Here is a 15,958-nt window from a genome sequence, read left to right as displayed (position 1 = left end):
GGTTAAAAAAAAAAAGTTTCTTGTTATTTCCTGGTATGCTTGTTGTCTTCATAATTAAGCAGTGTTTCTTATTTAGATATATTAGGTGTGGTTTTAGTGCCCTTAACTGTTTGATGTTTACACATCCAGTATGTCTCAAAAGGAGCATAAGCCACTTGGCTTTAAAAAAGTGCTCTAAATGTGATGAAAAGATGCATATGAGTGACTCTCACTCATTTTACGTTTACTGTCTTGGACCACTTCACCTTCAGGACGACTGTTCTATCTGCCTTGAATTTAACCAGTGGGCATTGCTAGAATGTAAAAATGAACTGATTTCTAAAGATCTTCCATCTCCGTTTTCAGAAACCCTTTCTTCTGCAGACAAATCACCAAAAAGGCACCCCTTCTGAGAAATCGGAGCTGTTAAAAAAAAGTACCTAAATTGTCAACGCTGAAAGTAACCTGTGCTCCGACAACTTTAACGAGATCCAAGTCGAATCAGATGGTTCAAAGAAAATCTACAAAAACTTTATCAGTGGAATCTGTTACCTCCAAACCACCTTCTACTATTTTAGCTACATCAAAGTCCCAGAGTCTCTCATCTCACTCTACTAGATCCTTTTCTGATGATGATGTGAATAGGGTGGTGCAGACACTGTTGAAGACGCCTGCCTTGACCAAGCTGATCCTGGATCCGAGCCCAAAGGAGTCGGAGCAAACCCACAGGGCACCTATTCTTCCTCCAAACCCGATCATGCGCTTAGGAGCAAGAAATTTCTGAAATCCATCTTGTGTCGGTGTCTGCTCCAAGACCCTCTGTTTCTTTGGATCTGACATCTGCTCTGCGTGCCTCCGCTTCTTCGGATCCACAGACTACCCTCTAGGATCTGACACTCTGCTCCATTCCTCTGAGCAGGTTTGGGTCTCCCGGGATCCAACTCTGCCTCTCGGGGCATCGGCTTGGATGAGTCCGGATCCTACTTCTGCCTTGAAGTGGCTGTCTTCTGCTCTGGAGGCTCCTTCGATTCCAGCAAATTGTCTGTTCCGGAGGGCTCTTCAGAGCTGAGCCAGATTGCTTTTGAGGCTATGGAGAAAGTTATGACTTCTTCACAGCTGCACAAGCTACTTCAGAACTTCTTTCCCCTCCACAGGGGTGTCAATCTCATCACCCCCTTTGACATAACTGTAAAGATCCCAGGCCTCAGGAAACCCCCGGGGGGGGGTCCCCCACATCTTCTGAAACCTCTCCAGAATACCAGTCTGAAAAAATCCCTCGGAAGAGAATCTGCAAGAGGAAGCACTTAGACACTCCTGAGGAGTCAGTCACTTCAGACAGACTTTGATGATGCAGAAGGATCCCCATGGTCACCCACTGAGGAGGTCTCATTTGAGAGATCATGGAAATTCTGAAACAAAGGGGTGATTGGCAGCCTTCCTTTCCTTCTGCCGAAGAGTCAGTCTACCTGAAGGCCTTTGGATCTCACCCTTCAACCTCTTGGGTGACTCTGCCTTCTGATGAGCGTTTAGACCTGCTTTTTCAGAAGGCGTGGGAGACCCCGTATAACATACAACTCACTCCTTGGAGGCCATATTAGTATCACTGCCCCAAAGGACAAGTCGTTTTGGACAAAGGGTGTAGCAGTGGATGCCATGGCTGTGGCAGCAGCCACTAAGAACTTTTATTTATTTATTTATTTATTTTACATTTGTTGACTGGGATAGTCCGACTGGATGTATATCCATTTTCAGTGGAGGACCAGTGAGAAAAGCTCCACATTAAGACAATTTACAAGACAGAAATCTTGACTATATACAATACAGATAATGTCAGACAGGTAAAACATTTCAAATACAGGAACATTTATATAGTACTGTTACAGTAACATACCCGACTGAATAAGTTAAAAATTTTGAGTAAAAGGATTAATAAAACTGTTTTTTTTGTTTTTGTTTTTTTGTTTGTTTTTTTTAGGGTAACATTGTTTATAAAGTTTACTAAGCCTTAGGAGGTGAGCTACTACAGTAGGAGTTAATAGAGAATATCAGAGCACCTGAAATAGCATGTTAAAGATAGATAGTAAAGAATGGTCCTGCTAGGGGAGAAGTGTCAGGATTTGTGCATGGGCAAAGCCATTGGGCTTAAAGGAAGATTCTTAATTGCTTCTTGAAAAGTGGGGTAGAAGAAAGGGCTGTGTTCAGTTGGAAGAGTGTTCCAAGCATTAACCAATAGAGTTTGAGAACAAGCTATCTCCAGATTTGTTGTTGGACTTTAGGGTAGCTACTAGTACCTTATTAGATGATCGAAGGGTTGTTAGATTTTTGTATGGGTGTATCTGTGGGATGATGTAAGATCTTGTGTATAGTAGTAAGTTGCTGGAAAAGAATCTGGCTTTGCAATTCCAGCCATCCTAGCAATTTAAGATTTTGGCAGTGGTGGGTTCGAAAAGTGGCACCAGTGGCAAATCTAGCCATGTTATTATAGGCTGTTTCCAACTTACGAAGATTATTTTTGGATAAGTTGGTATAGATTGGGGATGCATAGAGAAGGGTGGAGATTAAGTGAGTTTGGGCAATAGCAGTCCTAGCTAGAGGTGTGAGATAGGGTTTAAATCTGTAGAGGAAACTGATTTAATGGTTAGGTTAAGTGTGTTGAAGTTTAGATTATGATCAATTGTTACACCTAAAAGTTTAGTGGTTGTGTCCGGAGTTATTACAGTACCATTATTAGATGTAATTGTGAAGGTGATAGCAGGAAACTTCTGAGTGGGAGACAATAGTAACAATTTAGTTTTTTGGGGTTAAGGAGGAGACTGGGTTGATGAAACCAGTTTTCAACTAAGGTAAATACTGCTTGGGTACTCGAAGTCCATCAGGCGAGGATGCTGAACATATTAATGTTGAGTCATCGGCATATTGTATGCAGGTGGTTTGTGGAAGGGAGATTTTCAGATCATTTAAGAAAATAGTGAAGAGGAGGGGTCCCAAAATAGAGCCTTGTGGGACTCCAAGGGTTGTAGGGAGAAGAGTAGGTAGTTTATTTTCCCAGACGACTGCTTGTTGTCTATTTCCTAGATAGGACTTGAACCAGTTAACTGTCTGGGTATCTAGTGAACGTGATTTGAGTGAGTTTGACAGTAATTGATGTTTAACCATATCATATGCTTTTGAGAGGTCAATAAAGAGGGCTGAGGACAGTAAACTGTTACGATTTTATTAATGCAGTCAGAAAAGGATAGTATAGCAGTTGTACTATGGAAAGGCCTAAAACCATGCTGGCAGTCAACTAGCAGGTGGTTTTGGAGGAGATGATCAAGTAGCTGACGATGAATACATCTCTTCATACTTTTTGCTAAGGGGGAAAGTAGGGCTATGGGGTGGAAGTTTGAGAGTTCATTTGAGTTCCCACCCTTATGCAGTGGGATAATATATGAGACTTTCCAGAGGGATGGGATGGAACTTTCTGTAATGGTTCTGTTAATTAAGATGGAAACACGGTAGGCAAGCACTGCAGCTGCCATTTGAAGGTATTCAGCTTGGGAAGAGGTCAGCTGATGGAGTGCATGGTTTAAGCTTAAGAAGTAGGGAGTGTATGAGATGTTGGGACAGGCCGCAGTTGTAATACTTGGGGTAGGGTGGTTGGCAAGGATGAATCAGTGGTGGTAACAGGTGGTAAGGTATTTGCTAAAGATTGAACAGTTTCTGAAAAAAATTTGTTAAAAATATCAGCAATTTGGTTGGGAGAATTATGAGTCAAGTTAGAGGGGGGTAGGTGTTTTGGTTTGTCCAGGATGAAGCAATTTATTTGATCCTGACCAGAATTTTTGTGGGTTTAGATATTGGGTTTGTTGGAATTTAAGGTAATAATTTTTTTTATCGAGGAATATTGATTTTTTTAGTGGCATTCCTGAGCTGTTTAAGGTTTAATGATCAATAGGGTCTTTAGTACTTCTCCATATATTCCAGATTTTATTTCTCAGTCTCATTTTTTGCCTTGTCTCATATGAGAGCCAGGGAGCAGGTTTGTTCCTAATTTTAATAGTACGAGAGGGTGGCATGGTGCTCAAGGATTTTTAGGAATGTATTGTTAAAAAAGAGAGACCACTTCATTGTGAGGTAGATATTTTAGGGGTGACCAATTGCAGGCTTTTAGCTGTGCTTGAAAGTTACCTAGATTCAGGTTATTTTTGTTCCGGGTGGTTCTAAAGTTTAGTTGAGTGGGAATGGTGATCTTTTGTCTAGATAAAGGTAAGAGAGTGGTCACTAATATCAGGAAGTATGCCTGTTTTGTAAGATTGGGGGTTATTGACTAGTATCAAGTCTAAGGTGGGTTGATTGTTGCTGGGTTTATGGGTTCTGGTAGGGTCGGTGATAGTTTGATAGAAGCCATAGAGATTAATGTGAGATGTAGGTTTTTCAGAAGTACAACAGTTCCAGTCAGTATTAGTCTCCAAGGAGAATGATTTCTTGTGGGAATGATGTGGAAAGCCAGTTAAGGATATTTTCAAGAGTACTTATGTTGTTGCCTGGGGGGGATGTAAGAGCAAAGTATGTATATAGATTTATTAGCATTAATTTGGAGCTTAGATACTAAGATTTCGGCATTGCTAGGTGAGGGAGGTTGAATGTTTAGTGAGGTTACCTGTAGTTCAGATTTAAATATCGCTACTCCCCCACACCCTTTTTGTTAGGACGGTCAATTCTAAGGATGTTATAACCTGGAGGGATGATATCATTGTCTTTACTAACTGGTTTGAGCCAGGTTTTTGTGAGACATAGGATGTCAACGGAATGCAAGTCTAGTAGGGCATGAAGTTGGGTAATTTTGTTGTTTAAACTACGAATATTGAGGTGGGCAATGAGAAGAGACTAGTTCTTCCATTCACCCTCCTAATAACGATTCTAGGATGATGCATAGATATGGGAGGCATGCGTTCTCTTCAGTGACTTTCTCTTTGATCGCTGAATTACCATAGCCACTTTACCAGATTGCAGAGAGATCTGATTAAAGAGCGGTCTAAGATTCTCTCCAAGGAGCAGTTGCTGATGCAGTCAACACGAAAGTCAAAGCACAGCTAGACACCATCAGTGCAGTAGCTAACTCCTCCATGAGGCTTATATCGTATGCCACAGATGGAGTGAGTAGAGCTGCGGGTTCCGGCATCTATATCAGGAGGCAAGCCTGGATGTGCCTCTGTGACTTTGCGGAATGTTCAGATATTCTTTTGTTAACTCCCATTTGACAGCTCATCCCTGTTTGGGCCTAAAATAAGAGACACTCACCAGGTGTGAAAAGGAGGGCAAGACTTTGTCTGCAGTTGGACTACGTTTTTCCACTCCTATTAGACCCTTCCCCAAAGGTCAGAGAGGAAGCGGAAAGATGTGGTTCAGGAGACCCCAAAGATCTTACAAAGGAACACAAGGTGAAAGTTCCCCCGGAGGCAGAGGGGGGAACAATAATGGAAGACACCGCCATCGTGGCAGAGGAGGTCCACAGAATCAGAGCTCCAGAGATACTTTCTTTGGTAGACACTTTCAGCTGTCCTGAAGGGGAGTACCCGATTGTTCACCTCTGGAGGCAGTCAGGGGCCGTTTGTCCTTGCACGTAGCAACCTGGCAAAACATAACCACAAACAAATGGGTGCTGGATATAATTTCCAGAGGATATACACTTCCCTTCTCTTTCCCGAAAATGGGTTCCAGATGTTTCACTATCAACAGGAATAAGCCACATCAGAGATTCAAAAGTTGCTAAGCAAAAGAGTCGTCCAAAACGTCCCCGCAGACCAGAGAGGATCTGGAACATACTCCAGATTCTTTTTAGTTCCAAAGAAAACAGGAGACTGGAGACCCATTTTGGATCTCAACAATTTAAACAAATCTGCAAAAAAAAAAAAAAAAAAAAAAAACCAGTTCCAGATAGCAACACTGCTGTTGATGCTTCCATTTCTGGAAAAAGACAGTTGGATGTTCTCTATAGCCCTCCAAGACGCATACTACTATATATTAGTGGAAAAACAGTCAAGACGCTACTTGCACTTTCAGCTAGGAGACCGTCATTATCCGTTCCGAGTCTTGCCCTTTGGTCTCACCACAGCCCCCAGGGTGTTCACCAAATGTGTTGCAGTGATAGTGGCTCACCTGAGGCACCAAGGATTCTGAGTGTTTCCCTATCTAGATGACTGGCTCATCGCTGTCCCAACCAAGCATCTAGTGCTGCAAGCCAAGGACTACACCATTCAAACTTGCGCCTCCCTAGGCTTTATGATAAACTTTGAAATATCTGTTCTAGAACCATCTCAAAGCTTAAGATTCATTGTAGCAGAATTGGACAACACTTCTTTGATTGCAAAACTTTCCCAAGAAAGAGTGCAAGATCTTCACTACCACATTTGGCACCTAATCCAAAAAGCCCACCCAACTGCTAAACAAGTTCTACAAGTATTATGGAAGCTGGCAGCTTCAATAATCCTTGTCCCCCTTGCATGAGAATATTACAATGGCTACTATCAACTCAGTGGTCTGTTCTGGACCATGTCTCACAAGATTCTGATTACAAACTGATGCAAAAGAGACCTCCAATGGTGGAGCCATCTCCTCTAGTCTGTCAGGACGACCATTTATTCCATCCCAACTGATAGCAACAGTAACCACAGATGCTTACCAGATTGGGGTGGAGGCATTATCTGTGAAAGACAGTCCAAGGTATCTGGCAAGATCACGAGGCTCTTCTGCACATAAATGTCCTAGAAATGAGAGCTGTGCTTCTAGCGTTGCAAGCATTTCTGGAGAGACTTCCTCTAGGAATGATAGCAATCCAGTCAGACAACATGTCCTTAGTGTGATACGTAAACAAGGAGGAACCCGATCTTACCCCCTGTGTTGAGAAGCATTAAGAGTTTGGCAATGGGCAATGAACTCCAACCGCTTTCTAGTTGTGATGCACGTCCTGGGGAAATGCAACGTGATTGCAGGCAGATTGAGCAGAAACATTCTTTGGCTACACAAGTGGTCCCTCAGTCAGCAAGTAGCAATCAAAAAGTAGCGGAGACTATTTTTCAGCAGTGGGGCCAGCCTTGCTGCAATCTGTTTGCCTCCCCAACAGTGGGGCCAGTCTTGCTGCAATCTCTTTGCCTCCCCAACCAATGCCAAATGCAGCAACTACTTTGCCATGATCCTTCCAGAGGGCGAGTCATCGAGGGATGCACTTGTTCATGATTGGCCTCCGGGTCTTCTGTATGCCTTTCCTCCTATTCTCTTGATTCCCAAATTGTCACAGAAGGCAAACTCATTGGAGACCAGCATAATCCTCATTGCCCCTCATTGGCCTCGACAAATTTGGTTCCCCTTTGTAGGGCCTCATCTTCTGGAAGAATCTTCGATTCTAGATCCAACTCAGGACCTGTTGACACACCTGTCAGGAATGGTTCACCCCAAATGTCAGAACCTCAAATTGACAGCTTGACTTCTCCAATTCCCTTAATTGCCAGGTTTCCCCATTTGTCTTCTCCAGTGAAGAAAATTTTACTATCTTCTCACAAATCCTTCACATGAAAACTTTACACCAGCAAATGGAAAAGATTCGCTGTTTGGGCTGAAAGTCACCAATTAGACCCGTTTTCTGCTCCAGTCAGTGCCATCTTGGAGTTTCTTACAGAACTCTTCCATAAGGATGCAGCTGCTTCCACTATCAGAGTTTCTTTAGCTGCAATTTCAAATTTTCATGTAGGCCAAAATGATTCTCCCAGTATGTCACACAGACTTTGCAAAGCCTTTTTGAAGGGTGTATTATTATTAAGACCCCTGTACAAGAACCCTACTCTTCCTTGGGACCTTAATTTGGTTCTTACTCATTTAGTTTCCACTCCATTTGAACCTTCAGCCACTTCTAATTTAATTTTTTTGACATTGAAAACCTGATTCTTGGTAGCAATAAGCAATATCATCAGCCGGGGGCAAGGGTCTCAGAGTTACAAGGTCTCTCTATAAAGCCTCCGTACCTGCTTTTCCATAAAGACGGTGTCTCCTTACGAACAAATCCTACCTTTCTCCCCAAAATGATTTCAGAATCAGATTTGAACCAATCTGGATCAGCTCTGAGCCCTTTATTTGCAGTGATGATGGACAGGTTGACAGACTAGATCAGACAGGAGTCCCCGTGGACTATGATGTTTGCAGATGACATTGTGATCTGTAGTGAGAGTAGGGGAACAGGTGGAGGATATCCTGGAGAGATGGAGATGTGCTGTAGAGAGAAGAGGAATGAAGGTCAACAGGACTAATACAGAATATTTGTGTGTGAATGAGAGGGAGGATAGAGGAATGGTGAGGATGCAAGGGGTAGAGGTGGCGAAGGTGGATGAGTTTAAATACTTGGGGTCAATAGTTCAGAGTAACTGTTAGTGTGGAAGAGAGGTGAAGAAGAGAGTACAGGCAGGATGGAGTGGGTGGAGAAGTGTCAGGAGTGATTTGTGACAGACGAGTACCTGTAAGAGTGAAAGGGAAGGTCTACAGGAGGATAGTGAGACCAGCTATGTTATATGGGTTGGAGACAGTGGCATTGACAAATAGGCAGGAGTTTGAGCTGGATGTGGCAGAGTTAAAGATGTTAAGATTTGCACTGGGTGTGATGAGGGTGGACAGGATTTAGGAATAAGTATATTAGAGGGTCAGCCCAGGTTGGAAAGCTTGGAGACAAAGCCAGAGAGGAAAGATTACGTTGGTTTGGACATGTGCTGAGGAGGGATGCTGAGTATATTGGGAAAAAGATGCTAAGGATGAAGCTACCAGGTAACAAGAAAAGAGGAAGGCCTAAGATAAGGTTTATGGATGTGGTGAGAGAGGACATTCAGGTGGTTGGTGTGACAGAGCAAGATGCGCAGAGGACAGGAAGAAATGGAAACAGGTGATCTGCTGTGGCGACCCCTAACGGGAACAGCCGAAAGAAGATGATGATTTGACCCAATCTATTGAGCTGCCAGTTTTCTTCCCTAACCATCAAAACAAAGGAGAATATACTTTACATTTGCTTGATGTACACCTCCAATTAAGATTTTATTTACAAAGAACTACTGATTTCAGGAAATATGACCAATTGTGTTTATATCCTATTCAGACACCCGAAAAGGGCTTCCAGTTGCAAAGGTTACCTTGTCAAGCTGGATATGCCAGTGCATTTCCTATGTATACACATCTAGGAACAAACCAATACCTTTTTCAGTCAGAGCTCATACTACCAGATCAATAACTACGTCTGCAGCATTCCAAGCAAGAATGTCAGTCGATACTATTTGTGCTGCAGCCACAAATAGTATCGACTAATCGACATACCTTCATCACGCATTACAAAGTAGATTTGGCCTCCAAGAATATAACTGCCTTTGGTTCTGTGTTTGAGGAATATTCTCCCATGAGCCACCCAAGAGTCAGGTGCTTGGGATGCGATCCCCAACTGTGAGAATAAGGATGAGATGGACAACATCACATAAAGAAGTTATGTATTCACCATAACGTTCCATGTGAGTTGTCCATCTTCTCTTATTCTAACATCCCACCCTCCAACCCCCTTCCTTAATCTGGTAGAGTGAGAAGGTACCTTATTAATCTAAGCCTTCTTGCTGATTTTTGTATACTTACTGTCTTATAAGGGATTTACATTATCTCTATATGGCTTGTAAGGGGGCCAAACAAGATCTGAGGTATTATCCAGCTGCATCATGGGAGGGGTACTGGCCCAAGAGCTTGGTTAAAGTCCTCCAGCTAGCAAATAGGCCGAGACTGATCCGATGGATCAGATCAGACCCCATCTGTGAGAATAAGGGACGAGATGGACAACACACATGGAACGTTATGGTGAGTACATAACTTCTTTTTTTGATTCTTGTAAGTAAAGATGTCTTTATTTTTGATTTGATTTTGTTGATTTTTAGCAATAAACTGCTTTAAGTTGTGCCTTGGTGTTCTGTGTCACTTTTCAACTGTATTAACCACAGAATTAAAATAAGGACAGTAACGATGCCTTTTCTAAGTACAGAGCAGGCTTCATGAGAGGACCATTCTCCATGAACTTCTGGACCCGTATCCCTCCTCTTCCTAGGTTGGATAAGCTTTGGGAATTACCCATATGCCACATAGGCAAGGAAGTGTGCTTGTTGAACATAATACAGTTGCATAAGTCCTGTTTACCTCTAACGGTAGATGTTCATGGAACACACTCCCATATTTGGCAGTTCCTTCCCCTTGGGCTGGATGTATATGGCTTGTTGAGTTGCTGCTGAGTTTTGTTCACCATGCTTATTGGGGTGGGTGTGTGTGTGTGGCTTTTGGTTTGCAACAGTAGGGTTTTTGCAAAGCTTGCATTTCATCTGCTCTTCCTGCTAGACCATAGAAAACTGAAGAGTCCTGTTTTTGGGTTTGAAGGGGAGTTCTGATCCTGCCAGGTGAGTAGTCCTTCATACCCACAGATAGGCAGTGAGAGGAGCTGTGAGCATTGACTGCATACATGACATTAAGGCAGCATGTTTTACAAACGTACATTTATACCCAAGTAGGATTTACACAATTGTACTTTCCCATTTCTAGTAGTTATGTTCTGAGGGTTACAGTTACACTCCTGGCATTTTCAGTCAATACCCCTAAATCACAGTGCTCTGATGTACTCATATTGTCTTTGTATTGTACTGAATTGTGATATAATCTTGTGAATTTGATGCTAGTTTTGTTTTTGCAGTACGCAAACATCATTTTTAGTTCACTAGTTGCTGCTTCATTTAAGTCAGTTACATGTTGGAAGACTTGAAGCAATGTAAAATGCAGTTACTTTGCTTTACTGTCAGCAGCTACAAATTTTAACATCTTATGAAAAATTCACTTATTGATTTGTTTCCATTCAGACAACCTCTGGAGCACTTATAAGGAGAAAGGAGCATTCCTGGAAAAGCCATTTGTGGCTGCTGTTGATGCATGGCCCAAGGAAAATATGAATTTTTATGTCTTAACAGATATAACCACCTCCTTAATGGTACTACTTGGAATTTTCTTTCCTTCAGTTACTGGTAAGAATTCTAGAGTTAATTTCATTAGTAGAGAAATTAAATGACATCTGTAAATGAGCTAATGTGCAGTCTTCTAAAATTACGTGATCCTTCATTATTCTTAATTCTATCCTTGTTTTATACTTTTACCCGTACCTCTCAGCCCCTTAGAAGAATAAATCTGGGTAAGTAATGGTGAGAGGGAGTAAAGACCCACAAATGGGTACAGTTTTTAAATATTGCTCTTTTGTCCGCTGTCTGGGTTTATTTATAACAGAAGGTTTTGCATTGGCATGCATTTTTTGAAAGTTACAAAGTCTGAAACTTGAATGTCCATTGTTTTCTGATTTCAATCCTCAGTAATTTACCAGAAAACCAGAAATTTTATAAGGAGCAGACCAAAAATGAGGCAATATCTGGACATTCTGAGAAAGTCTGGACATTTGAGAGGTATGACCCTAACTTTGTTTCTTTGATAACTCTCTCTTCCATGTTCATCTCAGCTTGCATATGCTAGAATATAGAATTTGCATTGTGGGAAACGTACTGAGTTGAATTAAAGCATTTGAACAGGCAAAATTTAAAACAATTGCTCAATATCAAAATGTGTTTCGGCTTGACAGTGAAATGTTAATGGCTGCGTTGCTGATTGCACTGAGAGACTGTAGTAACATCCAGCTTAGCTTTTTACTCAATCAGCTTAAAATTTGCACATTGCAATCTACTTACATTTCGGAGGTGCTTTGTTTTACTGGGCAATTTGCCATTTTTAAGTTCTGTAAGCAAAATATTGGATGATTTGTGAGCAGCATGCTGTCTCACTTATGAGAGCTGTAATTTAGAAAAATTATGTTCTATGGTTTCAGTCCTGACCTCTCTCTACTTTGGATTTTTGTCAGTAATGCACTTTTTAATTGGTTGTACTAAATATTTGTATAGTTCTCTTCTGTTTGTCATTGCCTCTGCGGTCTTTGTTATGATGAAGGGTCCAATTTACCAGCCACATGTGTAGTCATGTTAGGTAAGTGAAGTTCAAGTTTGTGGCACCACTGTTTGGATTAGTGCCTTATTTCAAACATTTGCATTTTGATTCCTTTGTAGTTGACTTCCTTATTCTAATTTTGATTAGTGTGTGTCTGAGGGATATTTAGTTTTGTAACAGAAAATCAAAACATAACACATGTGTTGTTGTCCTATCTCGCCTTCATTCTTACTAAGGTTGGTTCAGAACTGATCTTCTCTTCTGACTCGGCCTTATATACAAGCTTGAGGTCTTTCACTAGCTCATGGGTAACCCCTATCCCATTGTGTACAAGGAGATTTCCCCAGATCTCGTTTACCGCTAAACAAGATCGGGTGCGCTCTCACTGCTCTGGCTAAGTACATTTTTTCTTATTACCTTTGATAGAAATTGCTTGTTGGTTTTCTTCTGTTTGTCCTTCCTATTGTTAGTAGATTGTTGTGTTATCGCTTTTTGTGGTTTAACTGCTGTTGGCCATGATTTCTCATTAGGGCTTTTTTCCCCTCCAATCCCAGCTTTAAACTTAGTTTAAATAGCCAATTTTTAATTAAAGGGCTTGCTTTACTTCTAGTGCCATTTTCCGGCTAGTTTGGTTAAATTAGAGAACTGCCTTGGCCCTTTTAAGTTAGAAGGTTTCCACTTCCCCTTTCTCACTCTTTAGGGCACAGCCAGTTTAATTTAGGGGGCTCTACCCTGGTTTCATTCTGTTTGTATTTCCTCTAGTTAGTTATTGTTACTATTTTTTTGTTTAAAAAAAGAAAATAAATATATTTTATAATTAGTCTGTGTGATTGTTAGCTGTTTTTTTTCTTTCTTGTGGGTGATAAGTGTTAGCAATGTCGTCTAAGAATTCTAAACCCTCTGGGTTTAAAACGTGTGAAAAATGTGGACAAAAAAATGTCCATTACTGATAGGCATATCATTTATTTTATTTATTTTGCATTTGTTGACCGGGTTTGTCCGACTGAGATTAGTAACCCTTTTTCAGCAGAGGCCAGAGGAGAAAAGCTCCAACATTGTTTAATAAAACTTAACACACAGAGTAATAGACAATCAGTTGTCACTTAATACATACAGTAATATAGAACAATAGCACAACACACACACATTTACAGGAATATGTACAGTGTAATAAGTAGTAAAAAATGGAAACGTGAAGGTAGTTTATAGGAGGAGAAAAGAGCTAGGAAATGAGTTGTTACTTAATACATACAATAATATATAACACAAACATTTACAGGAATATGTACAGTGTAATAAGTAGTAAGAAATGGAAACGTGAAGGTAGTTTATAGGAGGAGAAAAGAGCTCGACAATGAGTTGTCACTTAATACATACAATAATATAGAACAATAGCACAACACAAACATTTACAGGAATATGTACAGTGTAATAAGTAGTAGTAAGAAATGGAAACGTGAAGGTAGTTTATAGGAGGAGAAAAGAGCTAGTGGAGAGAGGGCAGAGATTAGAGGCAGCTTTAAGGGGCATGATAACATTGGCAGATCCATTAATTTTGTAGGTAATGTTTAGTAGTAGTTTTAAATTGTTTTGGCTGTGCAAGTGACCTAATTTCTAGAGGAAGTTTGTTCCAGGCCTTGGTGGGATTAAAGCTGTAGAGATTGTGGCCAATTTTAGTTTTGGGTTTGTAGGTTTGCGAAAGGCCTTGGCTGGGACAACGGAGGAATGTTGGAGTATAGTGGGAAATTAGGGATGAGAGAGTTGGGCAGTAGGAGGGTTTGTAGAATAGGGAGTGGATAATCTGAGACTGATTAAGTAAGAGCAAGTTAAGGTAGTTCAAGGCAGTTTATTTCCTTCAGTGACATACAGTGATGGGACTTGTTTTGAGAGGCGAATTTAGCTACTTTGTTGTATGTTGTTTCTAATTTGGGTAGCAGTCCTGTGTTAAGGTTGATTAGGATTTAAGAACTGTAGAGTAGAGTGGGTAAGAGGATAGAGTTATCTTAGCTGCTTTTTTGGTGAGAAATTTCTTGTTACGATAACAGAAGACAGGAACACTAACCCTCGCACGTACAGCTTGCCCGGCCCAATCCAAGTACAAAAAACACACAAGGGGCCAGCAAAGGCAGTTCCAAATAGCTTTATTGGCAAACAAAATGGTGCATGAGATACACCAAAATAAATCCTAAGTCCTCAGACTAGTTTCGGTCCATACCTTCTTCAGTGAGGAACAACATAAAAACCATTCACCAGTGAAATTGCAGCATATATATAGGATGCAATAGCCAATGAAAAACGTGGTACCTTCCAGATAATGCATGGAAGTAAGGACGTATATTATGACAATGGTGCTAGAAAACAGCATATATCTCGAAATTTACCCTATACATCATAAATAAATGACCTGTGAAAAATAATCATAAGAAATAAGTACATTATAAAGATAGTAAATAACAAATACTTAACTCAACATTACCAATGCAAAACATTATTTGAACATAGTCAGCAGTCTATCACAATTGTGATAGATATGTGATATATAATGCAATATGTAAAGGACTATGCTAGACTATGCAATGTTGATGCCTTGTTGTGCATATCAAAAGTGTATATAGATCCCTATATTTATTTATAGATGGTCATTAAGCCCAGGTGGGAATAAAGCCCCTAAGTGTACTATCCAGTATTTTTCTTTGTGGCTGAGAATGCTCTGCCAACCGAGCTGGTTGTGTCTGTTTCCCTGAATCTTATCAATAATCATAAACATGAATTTTGCTGATATATGTTTAATGGAATGTTGGTATAGAGCATTGGTGGGTTTGTGGTTACGAATATCACTACGATGTTCACCTATTCTGATTCTCAAAGAATGTGAAGTTTTGCCATCATAGAAAGCTTGACAATGACATGTGGCCAAATAAATAACCCAACTTGATGAACAATTGCCAAAAACACGAACATCAAATACTTTGCTTGTATTAGCACTTGTAAATTGTTTGAGTTTGTTGACTTGTCCACAAGAGGTACAGTGGTCGCAGGGGAAAGTTCCCAACAATTCATCCCCTGAAATAGTAAGTTGCATATAGTTAGCACCCCCACTGTCCTGATGTTTATAATGAGAAAATAATGTGCCCAAAGTTTTGCCTCCGATGAGAAATGGAACAATGATTGCCCAATATATGACGAAGATGATCATTAGCTTGCAGAATATTCCAATGGTTGTTAAGTATATTCCTGACCAGTTGGTGATTTTTTCCAAAAGTGGTGATGAATCTAATGTTCTCATCTTGTGTACGATCTTTCTTTTCTTTATATTGTAACAATTCCTGTCTGTCTTGTTGGTCCGTCCAGATCCTGGCTGTAAGTATGTCGAGACTCGAATAGCCTCTATCTAAAAATCTCAAATTCAGATCTTGTTTGGCCTCCTCATAATCCACTTTTGAAGAGTTAATACGTTTGATACGTAAATATTGAGATTTGGGAATATTGCGGATGGTGTGGCGTGGATGCATACTAGAAGAATGGAGTAATGAATTAAATTGTGGATATTTTCTATGTATCTTAGTATTTAGGGTGTTATCTTGATTACGATAAATAGTAACATCCAAAAAGTCAATGACCGACCTATGGTATGTTATAGAAAATTCAATACCCCATATGATGTTGTTCAGGTGTTCCACGAATTCCAGCAGATAATCAACATCAGCACGCCACACCATCCAGCAATCGTCCAGGTAACGCCTCCAAATGTCCATCTCAACTAAGTAAATGTTGTGTAAGGGATTGTAAATTAGACATTCTTCCAAATAAGCCATAAATAAGTCGGCATATATTGGGGCAAAGGAGGCTCCCATGGCTGTGCCTCTCAATTGCCAATAACAATCACCTTGAAAGTAAAAGACATTTTTGTTGAGACCGTGCTCAGACATACATATTAATAAAGTATTAAATCCTGGTGGGTATA

The 15,958-nt window shown here is 40.6% G+C and overlaps 1 protein-coding gene across 4 annotated transcripts in view; it reads left to right on the top strand.

The window, feature by feature from the left end:
* Window positions 1–15,958, top strand: part of LOC122810396 (solute carrier family 12 member 4-like) — a 2,349,234-nt gene that overhangs the window by 1,206,896 nt on the left and 1,126,380 nt on the right. For all 4 annotated transcript variants that reach the window (XM_044081998.1, XM_044081999.1, XM_044082001.1 and 1 more), the window contains exon 9: window positions 10,872–11,033. In XM_044081998.1, the coding sequence (XP_043937933.1) occupies window positions 10,872–11,033 (162 nt within the window). The remainder of the gene's footprint in view (window positions 1–10,871; window positions 11,034–15,958) is intronic.

Source organism: Protopterus annectens, chromosome 8.part1 (assembly GCF_019279795.1).
Source record: "Protopterus annectens isolate FY-2018-M chromosome 8.part1, PAN1.0, whole genome shotgun sequence".
Lineage (NCBI taxonomy): Eukaryota > Metazoa > Chordata > Ceratodontiformes > Protopteridae > Protopterus > Protopterus annectens.
The sequence above is the reverse complement of the archived record's forward strand: the minus strand, read 5'-3'. Positions and strand labels throughout refer to the sequence as shown.